Source organism: Lates calcarifer, linkage group LG17 (genome assembly GCF_001640805.2).
Source record: "Lates calcarifer isolate ASB-BC8 linkage group LG17, TLL_Latcal_v3, whole genome shotgun sequence".
Lineage (NCBI taxonomy): Eukaryota > Metazoa > Chordata > Actinopteri > Centropomidae > Lates > Lates calcarifer.
The window spans coordinates 14225269-14241990 of NC_066849.1; the positions used below are offsets into that span (position 1 = coordinate 14225269).

Consider the following 16722-nt stretch of genomic DNA (forward strand, 5'->3'; position numbering starts at 1 on the left):
CTACATACTTAGACTAAAAATACTGTATTTTCCTCACCTCCAGCTCTAATACCAGTACTGTAGCTTGACGGTTCTTCTGGTTTCTATAGTGTATTGATATCTGAACCAGTGCCAGAGCTCAGTTTTTGGCCTAAATGTGGCTTTGCAGACACAGGTGAAGTCCATTTGAGCCACTTGTACTACCTACAGGGTGTACAGGTCTAACATTTGTTTCCTGTATCCCATTCGGTTCCTTTTTGTTGAGGGGGCTGAGAGACGATACCATTCCGCCCGTAGGTTAAATAACCAATTCCAGACATTTTCGTAAGCTATAAGAAATTGTATTTACACGCGCTATGGAATATTTACTTAAATAAAAATTAGATTTAGCAAGGAGTTGATATTTCTAGCTTGCTTTATTGGTAATAAAACACAAAATATCAATCTACCAATCACCGCGCACCCCTCAGCGTAGGCTGTTGCCATGTTCCCACTTTCATGGGTGTGGTGATTAGCTTGCTTGGTGAAAATTTTAGTCAAATCCGACCCCGAGTCGCGCTCCTTTCTGACCCTTTTAACCGACCAAATTGCCTTAAAATTAACACGGCTCCCTTTGGGATTTCTCTCACAGCTGGGACCATGACTGTCGTGTGAAAACGGATCGGTGTGAGTCGGACTGGAAGGACGGACAGAGCCAAAAAGCCTGTTTCAGGTAAGGACGTGTAGTCTTGTCTTGATATTTTTGGGTGACTTTTTTTTTTAGGGCTGTTTCCTGCTTTGCTTCACGGCGGGTTTATTTTGTTTCATGCCGCTTAGGGTGAGATACAGAAATGTCTGTGAGCGTGAAATATTCCTGGTGCTTTGAGCAGCGGTGTATCTATTGACATAACTGTTCACAGCTTACTATTGCCTCAGTGCTGTGTGTTTTTTCCCTCTTAGCAAAGCTGAAAATTCACCGCTGCCGTCCAAATGCGGCCTTTTTACTGGCTGTCAAACGACTGTCGGGCGGAACTATAGGGGCAAAACCCTGCACTAGTGGACACATATTCATCCCGTTCCCATTTCATACATCGGTTTTCTCAATTGTGGCTGTTGCACGATCTCCTGCGTAGCTTTCCCCCCCTTTTTCTTTTCCATTAAATATACATGACAGTCCGCCCTCATCCGAGTAGCAACTGGTTGCGTGACGGCTCATGCAATTTGTTGCTTGTATCAGAAATTTCTCTCGACTCAAATCAATTCATACTGATTTTTAAAAAATGATATGTTAATTGCCTTCAGAGTGTCTGTGTCTCCATATGATAATATTTCCTGTATTGGCTGTTGTTGACAATCAGTATATAAGTCAGGTCAGTAGGCTGATGGTTGGTACAGAATATCCAGTGTGAAGTTACAGTTAATCGTGTATGTCACTAATCTCCAGTTTGCTTGGTGCTGGTTAGTATTTCCCAGTAGGTCCTAGTAGTTTTGATGTGGCTGGTGGCGCCTATCAAATTAAAAGCCTGAATAATATGTATGGCAATGTTAGCGAAGTTTTAAGTCAAAAATTGTGAGAACAGAAAATATCCTCAGCCTCCTAAAGAGTTTTGCTGCTACTTCGTCATATTTTGTCATTGTAAACTGAATTATTTGTTTTTGTTTTTTCTTTTTTGACAAAACAATATATTTGAAGACATAACCTTTCAACTTGGCTTCAATTTTTTGATGTTTCATAGACCTAAGGGTTATTCCAAACAAGATTAATCGATAATGAAAATAATCGTTAGTTGCAGCCCAAATATGATGAGTAAGCAGATAACATGCGTTGTTAATTTAGAATAAATAACACAGTTTTATCTCTTGCCTCTAATACAGCCTTTAGAGCCAGGTAAAGCTGAACCAGTCAGTTAATAAAGTTTCGTTTCGTATAAACAATATTAATCTTTGCAATAATATTTTGTGTCAGTGTGCAGTAAGGCTGGGCAATAATACTTTAATTATATTAATATTAGAATTGATTAACTTCCAGTTCAGTCACGACGTGATGATATGATCATATCATGGGACAGTATTGCAAAATAATGTTTTCTAAATCAGTGAACTGTAACTGACAACTAATAAGAGTCAACAGTGAAGACTTTACATACATTTGCCATAGTGTGATATACATACTTTCACACCAGGTACACCTAACTAATCCAGTCCAGTACAACAGTTCTGTGATGAATCCTCCCTTCATGGAGGTTGTGATGTTCAGTTTTTGTTGAAGTAGTGTTGGTTCAATGGGATGATCATTTTGGATAAAGATGTTTTTTGGTTATAGTGAATTATATTATATTATACATAAAGGTGTTTCTCTTATTTCACCTATACTCATTGAAATTGGGTGAACAAAATAGTTGAAACACCTGTCAGAGTTAGGCAATATTGTTGGTCTTGATTTCTGAAAAATCTTCTTTTTAATAGCATCGTGCTGATTTAATCTGTATCACCCAGCAGTACAGTGTGCCACATCTCCCCGCTCTACATGTTCAAGTTGTACAGCTGCACATTACCAAACCTGTACTACACCTCTGCTGAAACAACCTGTGGTTTCAACAACATAACAGATGCTACCAGGAAATCTCAAACTTGTATATAAAAAGGATCATCTCGCATCAGATTTTGATTTTGTCACTTAGATCCACTTCTGTCCAAACAGGCCCCATCTAATTAGTTTCTTGTAGTTCTGATGAGAAATTGTGCGTGACTACATTATGTGTAATGTGTATGTGTTCTGTAACTGTGTAGGTGGGGTGTAACCTGTGATCAAACTAGGTCATACAGTCATCACACATTAATTTGCTGTGTTCCTGTCAGTTTAGTGTAGTGATAATTAAAACTCATTTTCAAATTAGTTTTTCTACTTCATGACACATAAAAGATATGATATGAACATGTCTCAGCTGAACAGAAGGAAGATATGTGGACTTTCACCTTACTGGAGTCTCACCAGGTATTTCCTCCATTCTCTGGATGTTTGGAATAGTCCGTAAGTTACCTGAACAAGTTTACACCTGGTGGAGCCGCCCTTTTGCATCCAGTTTTCACTTTAACTCATTAAAAAACTGCTATGAGTTTCCTGCTCATTAACAGTAGGGCCTGGTCAGCACAAACATATTGTTTGCTCCTGAAATAGACTCTTAAGTAAAAGTGGAAACTGTGGAAGGAGGATCAGGTGTAGTTTTCATATTTTCAACATGTTTGACAAATTTGATCATCTCATGAATAACTAATCGTCTTTGGCATCTTTGTGGTTATCATATGTTAAAGATGCATACAGTTGACAAAGTAAAGACCTCAGTACTGATGGGACTTAAGCCTTTTGATCATACATGTATTGCAAGTTCACTACATTGTACTGTTTGAGCACAGAGTTGGTCATCAAAGTCATCAAAAATTTATTCAAAAGGAGCAAAATGTCAAAGATTTTCCATTTCATTCAGTGCAATAGAATGTGATTTTGATAATGGTAAATATTGAAAAGGCAATCGCAGTAGGCTGTGTTGCAAGAATTTGTTCAGAACTGGCATTTCATAATGTTAATTCCTTAACTTCCTGACCATTTCATGTTGTTGGGCCCCTGTGGCTGTGGGTGCAGCTGCACTGCCTGTACCACCTGCTGCTCTGTTCACTACTATTTGTTCATCATTGAGGCAGACGTGACTGACTGTCTGCTGAAGGATCAGAAGGTCTCACTGATAAAATAATGTAGAGAATATGTCAGTATTTGTGTTATGATTTCATTTATATTTGATCTGATGTGAATTCTCTCCCATTTTGACAAATTGAAACACTACAGTCGGCTCCTGGACCTAATGAGCTCTCATGGAGCACTCACTGTTTTGTAGCTGTATATTTCCTGCTGAACATGAACCGTCACTGAATCAGCAGGAGCAAAGAATGAATGCACAGTGTCTCCTGTCACAAATATATGATGACTAAACTCCATTATGGGAACCTGAGACCATAGTGAATTGAGTCTGACAGTGACTTTACAGTGAGGAAGTTAAAGAGTAAGGAGATCTCTCCATGTGTCTCTCTTTCTCTCTGTCTGTATGTGGGTATAAAAATGAAAGTGAAAGTTTGCATGCCAGTGTCTCGCACAAGATAAACAATTAGTTTTATGGTTATCCGTAACCTGGATGAAAACCTGATAATGTAATGCAACAGCGCCTAATATCATATTGACAGCTGAACCAGATGTAAAAACAGTGTGGACATGGACAAAAATATGAGCACAATTTTTCACATAAAAAAATAGTTTATAAAAGAAAAGGCCTACATCAAATGAATATTACTCTTTGTCTATTAAACATTGTTTGGTCTACAAAATGTCAGAATATTATGAAAAGTGTGCATCACTGTTTCCCAGAGCCTAAGATGACATCTTCAAATCTTGCTTTGACAAGCAGTCAAAAACCTAGATGTTCTGTTTACTATCGGATTTGGAAAACCTGCATATATTCACATTTGAGAAGCTGGAAGCTTTTGATTTTTTGCGTAAATATTTCTTTTATGATTGATTATTTATAAAAATTGTTGCCAATAAATTTTTCTCATTCGACTATCAGTTAATCAACTTCAGGCTGGATATGCTAGTCAAAGACACATTTCATAACTTTTTAATATATATGTTTTGTGCGCTCATGATTATTATTCTGGCAGAGTTAAAAAATATTTCTGCTGTGCCCTAATTTCATTTTATTGTTTAATGTGAAGCACTTTGTTAACAGTTTTGATGAGTGCTGTAACATAGTCATCATTGATCATTTTGAAGATGACATTGTCACTGATGATAATGGTTAACTGATGACTGATGAATTAAAGACACTATTTGCGCTATAGATAAGCAGAGCCAAGTCTAATGGTTTGGTATAAGCTCCTCTGGCATGTCGGACCAATGCAGCACAGATGAAGATAGATTGCATCTCTTCTTTGCTGTTCTTATTGTTGACCAGTGGAGTAGACCGATTTTCATTTACAAAAAGTCTTATCTGTGTGGATTTCTGGCTAACTAATGTCTGAGAATTATGTGTAAGCATATTTAGTTTTATGCAGGTGACAGCTATTTGGTCCCAGTTCAGTCTCAGTGGTGGCCTGCTGGCTGCTGGGAGCATCAGTCTCACCAGTTTGGTTTGTGTCAGGGCAGAGCAGGAGCAATTGTAGCCTCTGATGGCCAGTCTCAGAGACCCAGCTGTGGTGGTGCCAAGCAGCACTATCTACTGTAGCTGGCAGCCACATACTAAACAATGGGCAGCTCCAGCACACAGCTCCGCCTTTGTCGCCCCTGACCATGTGCCATGCTATGGGCCTGTGTTGGCCCGGCTGGCTTGCTACATGACTCAAGTTACACAGCTGGAGAAACTCTAAACTCTAACAACTCTAAATTGTTAAAGGTAAACTTTATCTAGTTCTTTAGCCATATAAATAAACTTGCCATGCCCTGCCTTTTGTAGGGAGTCAAATGTATCCATATTACAGTTTCTTTTGGCTGTGGTTGGTGAGTTGCCTGTTTTGGTTTCTACATGACTAATATTTAGTATCCAGATGTGAGCAGGACAACTCATCTGGCACTGCACAAATCAGTGCCATGGCTCACCCTAAAATCAGAGCTGTTTCATCCACACCAATGGGAAAGCCCCTAATGCATTTTGTTTTTCACCATCATCCTCCATCATACCTGCATTATTTACCACCTTTCTTGTGTGCTCCGGTACATCTCACTACGAACTCCTGAGGCTGAAAACGCCGATTGAAAATATTTAACCGAGCATAGAAGGTCATATCGGGTGTTTTGGTAGTCCACAAGGCGCTCTGTGTGACGTGGCATATTTCACAGGCATACAGTGTAATGGATCCACGGCAGTCATAGAGTAGCACCACATCACAGATGAGCTGACGCTAAGAGCCTCTCTTCAGGGGGGTTGCGTCAGCCGGAGGAGAGAGTGACGTCACTCCTGGACAGCTGAAAGCATTGCAACGTTCGCTTGTCCCTGATGTCTCGTTACTGTCAAAGACCTCCTTGGCTGAGACAAGTCCAACAATGAGCAGTCCAACGCATCCTCTCTTATGTCAGAGGAACAGAGGCACAATGGCCAAAACCAAGGGGACTGGGAATCTAAAAGAGCAGCTTCTCACACAGATAAATGTATAGTATCATAAAAGGCAATCATAGCAGCATGAACATCATTGTAGAACATCACTGTAAAATAACTACCTTTTTTTATTTATTTTTTATTTTTTGCTTAATAAGTAACTTGGCTCCAATGGTTCTGAAGCCCCTGCAAAAATAAAGATAAAGACCAAGCATCCTCCTCTTCATATTAACATGATTTCCTGCTGAGAGGAAGGGCTGGGCTTGGCCTAATTGTTGAATTATAGAAAATGGAACTGAAAATTTAATCTCAGTGGGTTAGACTTCTGGACAGCACACTGTAAAACAGCCTGGAAGGGGGGGGGCAACATTTCTGAGGAGTGTTTTTTAAGTGCTTTGCGACCCACATTTAGCCTCCCTAAGGTAAAGGTAGTGGCAGCTTGCACGTGCACACACACACACACGCAAACAGATGAATCTGGCACACTTAACCCAGACACACATTTAAATAAATGCTCATATAATTTATACACTCGGAGATGAATACATGCCCATATGTTCTTTTTCTCACTTGGACATATTGTTTAATAAACCATCCAGAGCTGCCCGCAGTACACAACACACAAACACACACATGTTCAGGGCTCTTTGGGGTTGGTCGAGCAAACAAGTGCAATGCAACAACACAAAAGGCTGATTGAGTCAGGAAAGGTCAGAGCCCAGCTCAGATGGCCTTTTGAACCAGACTGGGGGTGTTTGAAGAGCCAGGCCACCCTCCAGGACCTCCACCCTGCCCCACCCTTCCCCACTCTTTGCAGCTCCCTCCTCTTTGGTCTGAACCCAAACAGGATACCTATGTTTGTCTGATGGAAGTGTTCCCATCCTTCATTCTCCGTCCGCCTGTTGAACTTATAGTATTTCTGTCTCTCTCTGTCTTGCAGGTGTCAGCTGGTTGAGAGTGCGTGGGAGTGTGTGTGAGTGAGTGAGTGAGTGAGTGTGTGTGTGTGTGTGTGTGTGTGTGTGTGTGAGTGTGTGTGCGCACGCGTGTGTGCGTGTGCGCGCGCTTGTAGGCACGTGTGTTTTTTACCCAAGCCCGGTCAGTATTTGGATCCGAGTGTGGCCTGAACACATCGCAGAGGGACAATGAGCGAGCTGGAACAGTTGCGGCAGGAAGCCGAGCAACTACGCAATCAGATCCGGGTACGGCAACATTATGTGTGTGTGAACGTGTTTGTTTATGTGGACGTGTGTGTTGTACATGTGTGTGTACATCACATGCGTGCCACTGTCTGTTCGCTGCAAGCTGTGACTCACACAGTTTCAGATGAGACAGTGACGCACTTGGCATATAACTTGTCAATCAGCCACCTCCATTCTTGTGCAGAAATTGGATTCTAGGAATTGATCTATAAATGTCAGCCACTGCTGTGATTATTCTGTGATCACTGAGATACTCAGTTTCTGTGACTGGTAATAATTTATGGCACATGTTGAGACACTTTTTAAAAGCAGTTTTTGATATTTAGTTTAGTTTGTCGTTCTCCTTCATTTTAAGCTATGCAGTGACAAAATAGGCTGGTCAACATGTTTATGAAGGTTTTTGTTTTGTTGCAGGATGCCAGGAAAGCCTGCAGTGACTCCACTCTGTCACAGGTAAGAGACGACTTCTTCACGTTCAGATCACTGGGTAAATGATTAGTTTTATTTCCTGTGCCTTAGTACAGGTTTACACGACAACATGGCTGAGAAGGGAGTATTCAACACCTTAAAACTAACTGTAAATGGCCTAAACTATTAAAAAAGTCCTCTTCACAAGGCAAAACAGTAAACAGAGAAATCCATGAGCTTTGACCTGTAAACGCATGCTATAGTCTTCTCAGTTTTATGGTCAAAATAGACATTAGAATTATTTCTCTGCCCAGTTTGGCCCCAGTAAGTCAATATTTACAAACAGTATGTTGTTACAGAATCCATACAAATATTCCACAGACATTATACAGCAATGTAACCACCATTATTATTTATCACTGTTCATTGCTGAGGGATATTGGTCTGTTTTGCAGTCTCAGCTAGTGTCCAGTGGTGATTACTGTGTACAGGCCTCGAGTGTCAGAGCTGACGCTTCTTCCTGTGTTTTGGCAGATCACAGCTGGTCTGGACTCAGTGGGCCGGATACAGATGCGGACGCGACGCACTCTCAGGGGCCACCTGGCCAAGATCTATGCAATGCACTGGGGAAGCGACTCCAGGTAGCGTAGTTACTCTACAAACAACAAAATTATCAGCTCTGAGAAAGATAGGATATTAACCTTTTTATTTCACTTAAGTTTTCTCTGGAAATAAGTAAATAACAGACAAGTCGTACTTAAAGATAACGTTCAACTTTCTCTCTTATTTTTGAAAAGTGTTGGGAGGCCTCAAAGAAGTGACTGCTGCAGTTTCACACATTCTTTATCAGATTTTTTTTTTTTAATAAACAGTAGTTAGTGTATGTTTGCTGTTTTCCTCTGCTGGCTGTGTGAAGTTTTCTGCTGCTTTAGGTCACATGCTCAGTCGTCCATTCATAAAGAATCTCCTTTATTTTTATCCCTCAACACACTGAAGCAAAATTACATCTACTCTGTAGTTCTCGTGAATTACCCACAGTGGTCTGCATAGGACAAGAGTCACAGAAAATGCTACCAGCTTAAAAAAGTAGTCAGAGAGGCAAATAATAATCAGCAACCTAATCTAGTTTTCTGGTGCCACTAGCAGACTGTTGAATTTCTTAACTGCCAGTGACAACATGACAACTGTTAACAGTACAACTGTAACTGTCAAGATGTTTGTCAGGGAAAGGCAATAAAGTGCCACAAGGGCTGATAGTCTGCAGGTTTTCATTCGAGCCAAACATGTACACATTTTCAGGTAGAGTGCAGGAATTTAACAGCAGAGACCCCAGTCTGGTATTGGCTTAATCAGTGTCCCCAGAAAATTGCCATAATTTCTTTTTTTACATTATTTGTTTTTTTAGAACCAATACTAAGTAATACCACTACAACTTGGCTATCAATATCTGGACTATGCAATAAAGCACCTCTTCAGATACTGCAACATTTCAGTACCAATCTACTTGCAAATATACATGGAAACGGTAATCTTTGTTTTAGGGGTTCACAACTGGTGTTGTATCACTGGTGTTGAAAGTTTTCTTTCTCTGTGTTTAATATGTCTGTGTCACTCTTTCTCTCTGTCCATCTGTCTCCCAATGCAATGCACTGGGACAGTGACGGCAGTCCCAGGTGTGGGGCTATACTACTACCAGTACCACTACTCCTATTACTACTACTATTATTATTACTACTATTCTACTAATATGACTAATACCACCATAAATGACTGTCACTACTGCCACCTCCACTACTACTGTACATCTGTCTAAGTGCTAGCACTATTTTACGCCCTCACTATGACCACAGTAATGATAACCACTGGGCACAGAGACAGGCAGCTTATTTAATCTTTTCTTAAAGATGCAGTTTGTAAGATCTAAAACTTATGATTCAAAATTATTCTGTGAATAAAGGTCTTCTGTGTCCAGATTGGACAGCAACTGTGGTTGCACGTGTTGAATTATCACTAAATTTAAACTTACAAACTGCCTTTTTAACTGTTTGCTGCAATTATGAGCACTAAGACTTTTTCAGTCAATACTGTATTTTCCCCTTAATATGCATGCAGTGCACTAATCTTTAGCCATAGGTAAGAATTGGAAGATGATGTAGCTAAAGAAATAAACATTTTTGCAGATAGAATTTTGTAAGATCACATACACATCTGACCGTCCTAAGCAAATTGTTTTTTATCTTTTTTTAAGCACATTTGAGTTTTATAACACTGATATTACTTGCAGCTGATTATTCATAGACTGTTTACTCTGGATCATTCTGTTAAGTGTATGTGTCTTGGTGTGAATGTGTGCATGTGTGTGATTAGCACCCTCTGGGTGACCCTGCAGGACGCCAGTGTTTATTTTGTATACAGCCACTGACATTTTAGCTTGATGGCTCTCCTCTTGATTGTAGCCTAGCACCGTCAAACCACTTCCTATCCCTGGAGAGATGGAAACACACGTTCAGGATGGGAGGGAGGGGTTCCAGCTGTTTCTGCATCTGTACCACCATCAACCATTACTCTGACCTTCCCATTCCTACTTCATCGTCCTCTCTGCTTTTTCTTTGCTTGCTGTCCCTTCTTGCTGCCCCGCCCAGCTTGTTTCTAGTGCTTTCCCAACCCCTCAGGCTTCCACCTCCCACCCAACAGCAGGGACTTTTACATAACCGGCATAATGAATATTACATGGAGTGGGACATTAAAAGTGGCTTCCATGGATGGGGAGACCTCCACCAGGAGAGGGAGAAAGAGGGAAGATGGAGGGAAAATGAGTACTGGAGAGAGGAGTAGGGAGCTCATTGAAGAGCTCAATGCTTTCTGACCGTACACCTTTTACTCATTCAGACAGTATACCACAGTAGTTTGTAAGGCTGGCTCTCATTGCTTTTAATGAACCAGGTGCATGTACCCTAGATTATGTGGATTTTTTGAGGAGTGAGCCCACTTTCATGCTGCTGCTCTGAACTTGTCTCTAGGTTACTTGTCAGTGCCTCGCAAGATGGAAAGCTAATCATCTGGGACAGCTACACAACAAATAAGGTGAGATTACTGATAATAAACAGCAAAGTATATAATAGTACAAACATGTATGTATTAAAATGCTGTATTAAAATCCACTTGAAGTACAGTACATGTTGCAGTGTGCTGCTCCTGTCAGATTTCACTCATTGTCCTCTTTGATTTTTGGACCTGGGAGATGACTGTCCAGATTTTATGGACTGACTCTCTAAAACACAACACTGTTAATATGTTGGAAACAGAGACAGAACAGCTTCCAAATGGCAGCTAAGTGGTTGCCTGGAAGTTCTTTGTGTAATATAGAATAATTCTGACTGGTAAAATAGCAGATGTTACTGGCTGTATATAGAGAAAAATCTGCTTGATTCCCAAAATATGCCTTTGATAACAAATGCTACAGTTCCCTTCTTGTATTACATTTTTTATTCGGCCCCTACAACACATCTGAACCTCTGTACCTAAACTGTGTTTTGACATCCAGAGTGGAGAAACAAACCACCCCAGACTGTCTTGCGCTCTCTTCTTCCACTAAATGTCAACTTCTGTTGCTTTTGCATCATCTGTGCCATGATGTAATTACATTACTACACTGGTAATTGACATATTTTTCAACAGTGCCACCCAGACAAATGAGAGAATACGTTCCCTTTTTTTTTTTCCCAGAGGAAGTGGCACACACCATTTTGGATTGAAACCCATTAACTGACCTTAACCTCGTTAACCCAATTAGCCTTAAAGCTCAACATTATTTCCATTATTGTATTTAATGAAGCAATGACTCCGACTCTCCTTGTCCTCAGATGCATGCCATCCCACTGCGCTCTTCCTGGGTGATGACGTGCGCCTACGCCCCCTCCGGGAACTATGTGGCCTGCGGAGGCCTGGACAACATCTGCTCCATATACAGCCTGAAGACCCGCGAAGGCAACGTGCGCGTTACCCGAGAGCTACCTGGACACACAGGTAGGCACCGGGCCAGCCGAAAAATTTTAAAAATAAAAGGAGACTTAACAGAACCTCAACATATTGCTCATTTATATTTGAATATATTTCTGTTTGACTAATTTGTTTCTGTAAACTTACTCACAGAGAGTACAATTTAATTCTTCTTTCAGGATTAGAAAATACCTTCTCAATAGTCACACCACTGGACAGCCGGTCAGTGAGGTTAGTGGTGTAACTTTAGAGACCTAGAGACCTACAGTGCTAGATGAACTTGTTGGTGCTGTTTTTCAAAAGTACAGGACCAATTTATCTTAATTTGGTCAGACATAACTACAGTACTTGACCACAAACAGAATAAGTGATTGGCACAACAGTAAAAATTCAGTCGCAGCAGGCGTCAGTCAAGAGTTAAGTGCTTTGCCCAGGGGTACTGACAAAGCAGGGGAGAGCTCTCCTTATCTGATATGGAAACTCTTGTTTATCTGCAGGTTATTTGTCCTGCTGTCGTTTCTTGGATGACAACCAGATACTGACCAGCTCTGGAGACACCACCTGGTGAGCCAACATCTGCGTGCTCTCACCTTCAGCTGAGAGAACCAGGCTGTTTACTTGATAGAAAATATTCCATTGATATTCTTGTTTCCAGGCTAAATGGTAAACTGAAGATGCACCTCCCCATTATATAAAAATGTCAAGAGTTTCTCTCTCATATACATCCTCTTACTCCTCATTGTCTATATGTCTTAATTGTGGCAATATTATAATTTTGCAGTTCATGTTTTTTATACACGCAACTCTCCTGTGACTTCATAATAACTCGGGAGACATTTTTAGCACTCCTTCCTAACCAAAACCTCCTTTCTTGCAGTGCATTGTGGGACATAGAGACAGGCCAGCAGGCCACCACCTTCACTGGCCACACAGGCGATGTGATGAGTTTGTCTCTAAGCCCGGACTACAAGACCTTTGTGTCAGGAGCCTGTGACGCCACCTCCAAGCTGTGGGACATCCGCGATGGCATGTGCAGGCAATCCTTCACCGGCCACGTGTCCGACATCAACGCTGTCAGCGTGAGTACTGGACCTTTAGTCACAGGAACGTGGTGTGTGAAGGATTGATTATGGCTGCAGATTGAATATGACTCACCACTGTTTGATTCATTTGAAAATGGTAACAGTAATAGTTGTAGAGGAAGTTGTTTTCTCTGCTCTGTGATATGGTTTGATATGGTATTCCTCATGGTAACTACTCAATTCATTCTGTTTTTATTATGATACATATCACTGTGGCTTGAAAAATAAACTCATTAAAAGCCAAAGAGGAAAAAAACTGTGTATATGTGTATTATGATTTCATATATAACTGTATAACTGATATTTACTAAAATGAAATTGCAGAGGATAAATCCAAATTGATCCAAGAACATTACACTCTGTAAACAATTTTTTTTTTTTTTCTCTGATCAAAATTTTTCCCCTGCAGTTTTTCCCCAATGGGAATGCCTTTGGCACAGGCTCAGATGACGCCACCTGCAGGCTGTTTGACCTGCGTGCCGACCAGGAGCTGATGATGTACAGCCATGACAACATCATCTGTGGCATTACCTCTGTGGCTTTCTCCAAGAGTGGCCGTCTGCTCCTGGCCGGCTACGATGACTTCAACTGCAACGTCTGGGACACTCTGAAAGGCGAACGCGCAGGTGAGTGATGTCCGACGTCACGCTGGTGGTTTTCAAATTTTTAGGGGACAGATATGATGAGACTTAATAAAACTAAATGAGAAACTTCACAGAAGTTATTCAGTGTTTTTCAGCGATTTATAACACTTGCTTGGGCAAAGTCTGAGATAGGTTTAGATACAAAAGCAGATCTACCATCTGGATTACACACACATTTTGGTCTGTTATTGCTAACACTTAATATTTATATCAAACTGGGCTGCTACAAGCTATGATTTTGATCCTTGATTTAGCTGCCAATTATTTTCTTGATTTATCATTTAATTATAGGTCATTATTAACATTATCAAATGTTAAGTAATGTTTGAAATTAAGTAATGAAGACAGGCATCACAACTTCCTAGATCAAGAGGATTCTCTGACTATCACATAAAAAGACTATTTGAGAAACTGGAACTGGGGAGTGCTTGAAAATCTTCTAATTGATTAAGAAATATTTGCTAGTTATTTATCTGTCAGTTGATTAATGGACTCATGAACTGATCATCCTTATAAATCAGAAATTAGCCACAAGTTGAAGACCTATAGTATGATCACAAGCCGTGTTACTGCTTATCTTACAAAGCTCAAGACTTTGCGGTGATTTCTGAGTAATTAATAACTTTATGTTTGAATGGGTCTTGACTTTGGCTTACAGATTATCTGTAATCAACCTCTGTATTTTTTTTCTGTCCTCCAGGTGTACTAGCGGGCCACGACAACAGAGTGAGTTGTTTAGGAGTGACAGAAGATGGCATGGCTGTGGCCACCGGCTCCTGGGACAGTTTCCTCCGGATCTGGAACTAAAACAAAACCTCTTCCCTGCCATACTAAATCACTGCCCACCGACTTCCTCCCCGTGACCCCCACCCAACGTATCCCCAACTCATCTGCTGGGCTGGACCTGAGGGGTGCACACTGTGTCAGCCAAAATCCTCTTAATTCACCCCCCCCCCCCCCCCCCCCAGTTCTCCTCTCTCCTGCTGGCGACCTGCCCACTTTCCAAGTGACGTTTTTTTTTTTTTTTTCCCCACCCAGCTACACACAGAAACACAAATAAGAACCTTTCAGTAGAGTTGTCCTATCAAAAATAAAATAAGAGTTATGAAAAACTGAAGGAAAAAATAGAAGATTTCGTCCATCTAGGTAGCGATAAAGAGCATCTGTTACCATGACTAACAACAAATGAGATGACTGTAGGTGGGTAATATGTAAATGTATATATAAAGACAGTATATATGTATAGCATTATGTGTGTATATATGCATCATATATGCATATATAATGTTTATGTATATATTTTTGTAGTTTATTTCCCACCCTTGAGTTTTGTTTTGTTTTTTTATATAATTTTGGGGTTTTATGTTTTATTTCAAATGTGCATATTGACATTACTACACAACATATTGCCAGAAACATTTATTTTATCCTGTGTGAGTGTCAGACAATGTAGACACAGCAATGTATCATGATAAAACCTAAAAAGTCCCCTTTCATTTTCTAAAATTTCTGGTATTTGCTCACTCAGTCAGTTTACTCATGCGGCAACAAAGGGAGGATATTACGAGTAAACCAAACAGTTTTGAAAAATATCATTTGGCTCTGCTAAACTCGCTTTCTTGTGTATTATGATTACAGGCAGTGGGCATAACTCATGCATCCTGCACCTCTAAATGTTCATGTGAATGATGACTGTGATGGTATTTTTTTTGTTTGTTTGTTTTTTTTTTAACAGCACGACCCCTAGCATTCCTCACCACAGTCTTCTGTTTTGGAAGGAAACTTTCACACTGCTGTAGTGGTGATTTAGAGAAAGAGCTTCAAACCAACAAGCAGTGTTTCTTAAGTTTTTAGTCTGAATTCAGCTTTAGCTCCAAAGTAGAGACAAGTGAATTTTAGGCTAAAATAGAAAACCTTATTTTATTGGAGGCCCTGCTTCAGCCTCAACTCAAGTGGATTGTGATTTCATCGAATCATCGGATGCTGAATATCTGAAGACCACAGCCATCCCATGCAAATCATCAGCTGTGTGAAATGATTAATAACCAAATAATGGTCCTAAACAGATGTTTTGCATCTTAATAGTCTTGGCTCCTGTGGCCTATAGAAGCTACACTTTTCCTTAAAGCTGAGATGAGCATCTCAAGTTGCCCATACGAATGACACTGTTGGAGAGAAGGGCATTGTGAAGAGAGACGTATTCTCCTTGAGCAGAAGCTGTTCTCTACCTGTGAGCCAGTTAACGGCAATGAAACCTGTATGGACAAAAGGGGAGAGTGGTCAGTCGTTATCTGAGGATGTAAAAGGACCATAAAGGACAGCAGTGACTCTGTCAGCGGCCTCTGAGGACCAGAGAAAAGATGAAGAGAAAGAAAGACGTCTGTCAGAGCTCGCCATGTCATTTTTCTTTTTTCTTTCTTTCTTTCTTTTCTTTTTTTTTTTCCTAAATGAAGGATCCACGAGTCCTTTTTGTCGTTAACATGGTGTGAACTGAGTGACTGCATGGAACTGAAATCATGTTAGCCACAACAAAATCACATCAGTGCCACCACAAGCCTGTAAAAAAAAAAAAAAAAAAAAAGAAGGAAAAAAACAAACAAAAAAGTTTTTTTTAAAGGGTTTAACACTCTCAGCGATTTTTTTTTTCCCTCACCAAAAACATGTTATGAACTGTTAGATGTTGCTAGTGAAGAAAGTACACTTGGTAGACAGAAATGTACATTTAGTAGAGAGCTAGAAATGCACTCACAAACTGTAGTACAATGTAAACCACATGAGTTATTTACCCATAGAGGTTTGAGTATTTTCTCATCACGCATCTTTCATTATTTTTGGTTCCTCTAAAGGCTAAATTTAAAAAAAAATTAAAACACATAATGTGTGTGAGTTGGACCTATCCATCAACCGTCTCAGGTGCCTATCTCTAAATATAAACATTTGATCCACACGGGCTGGATAAAGGAGGGTTTGTGCTCCTGTGAGATGTGGCACTTTAGTGTCTCCATTCTGCCTTACGATGCCATTCATAATAGAAGGTGATACTAGCTTCGACAACAGTAATGTTTTTCTCTTATTCCTTTTTACACACTGATCAATATGAAAGATTGCTATTTTTCTCTTTTCCCAATAGAAGCACATTCTGATACTAGTGAACACTAAAAAGCATGCTTACAGTAAACCACCATGACCACATACAGCTCCATACTGCTTCTTAAAGCAAGTGTTTTACATCACTTTTTATACAATTCTGCTTTCTACTACTACTACCAAACAGTTTGTAGTATTTATTAAGGTT

At 40.2% G+C, this 16722-nt stretch overlaps 1 protein-coding gene across 1 annotated transcript; it reads left to right on the top strand.

Moving 5' to 3' along the window:
* Window positions 1–253: 253 nt before the first annotated feature.
* Window positions 254–16323, top strand: LOC108881292 (guanine nucleotide-binding protein subunit beta-4). Its single transcript, XM_018673208.2, has 11 exons — window positions 254–272; window positions 611–691; window positions 7036–7294; window positions 7709–7747; window positions 8237–8343; window positions 10723–10786; window positions 11566–11728; window positions 12199–12265; window positions 12579–12780; window positions 13193–13409; window positions 14128–16323. The coding sequence occupies exons 3-11, from the start codon at window positions 7238–7240 to the stop codon at window positions 14232–14234; spliced, it is 1023 nt and encodes a 340-aa protein (XP_018528724.1). The 5' UTR covers window positions 254–272; window positions 611–691; window positions 7036–7237; the 3' UTR covers window positions 14235–16323.
* The last annotated feature ends 399 nt before the right edge of the window (window positions 16324–16722 follow it).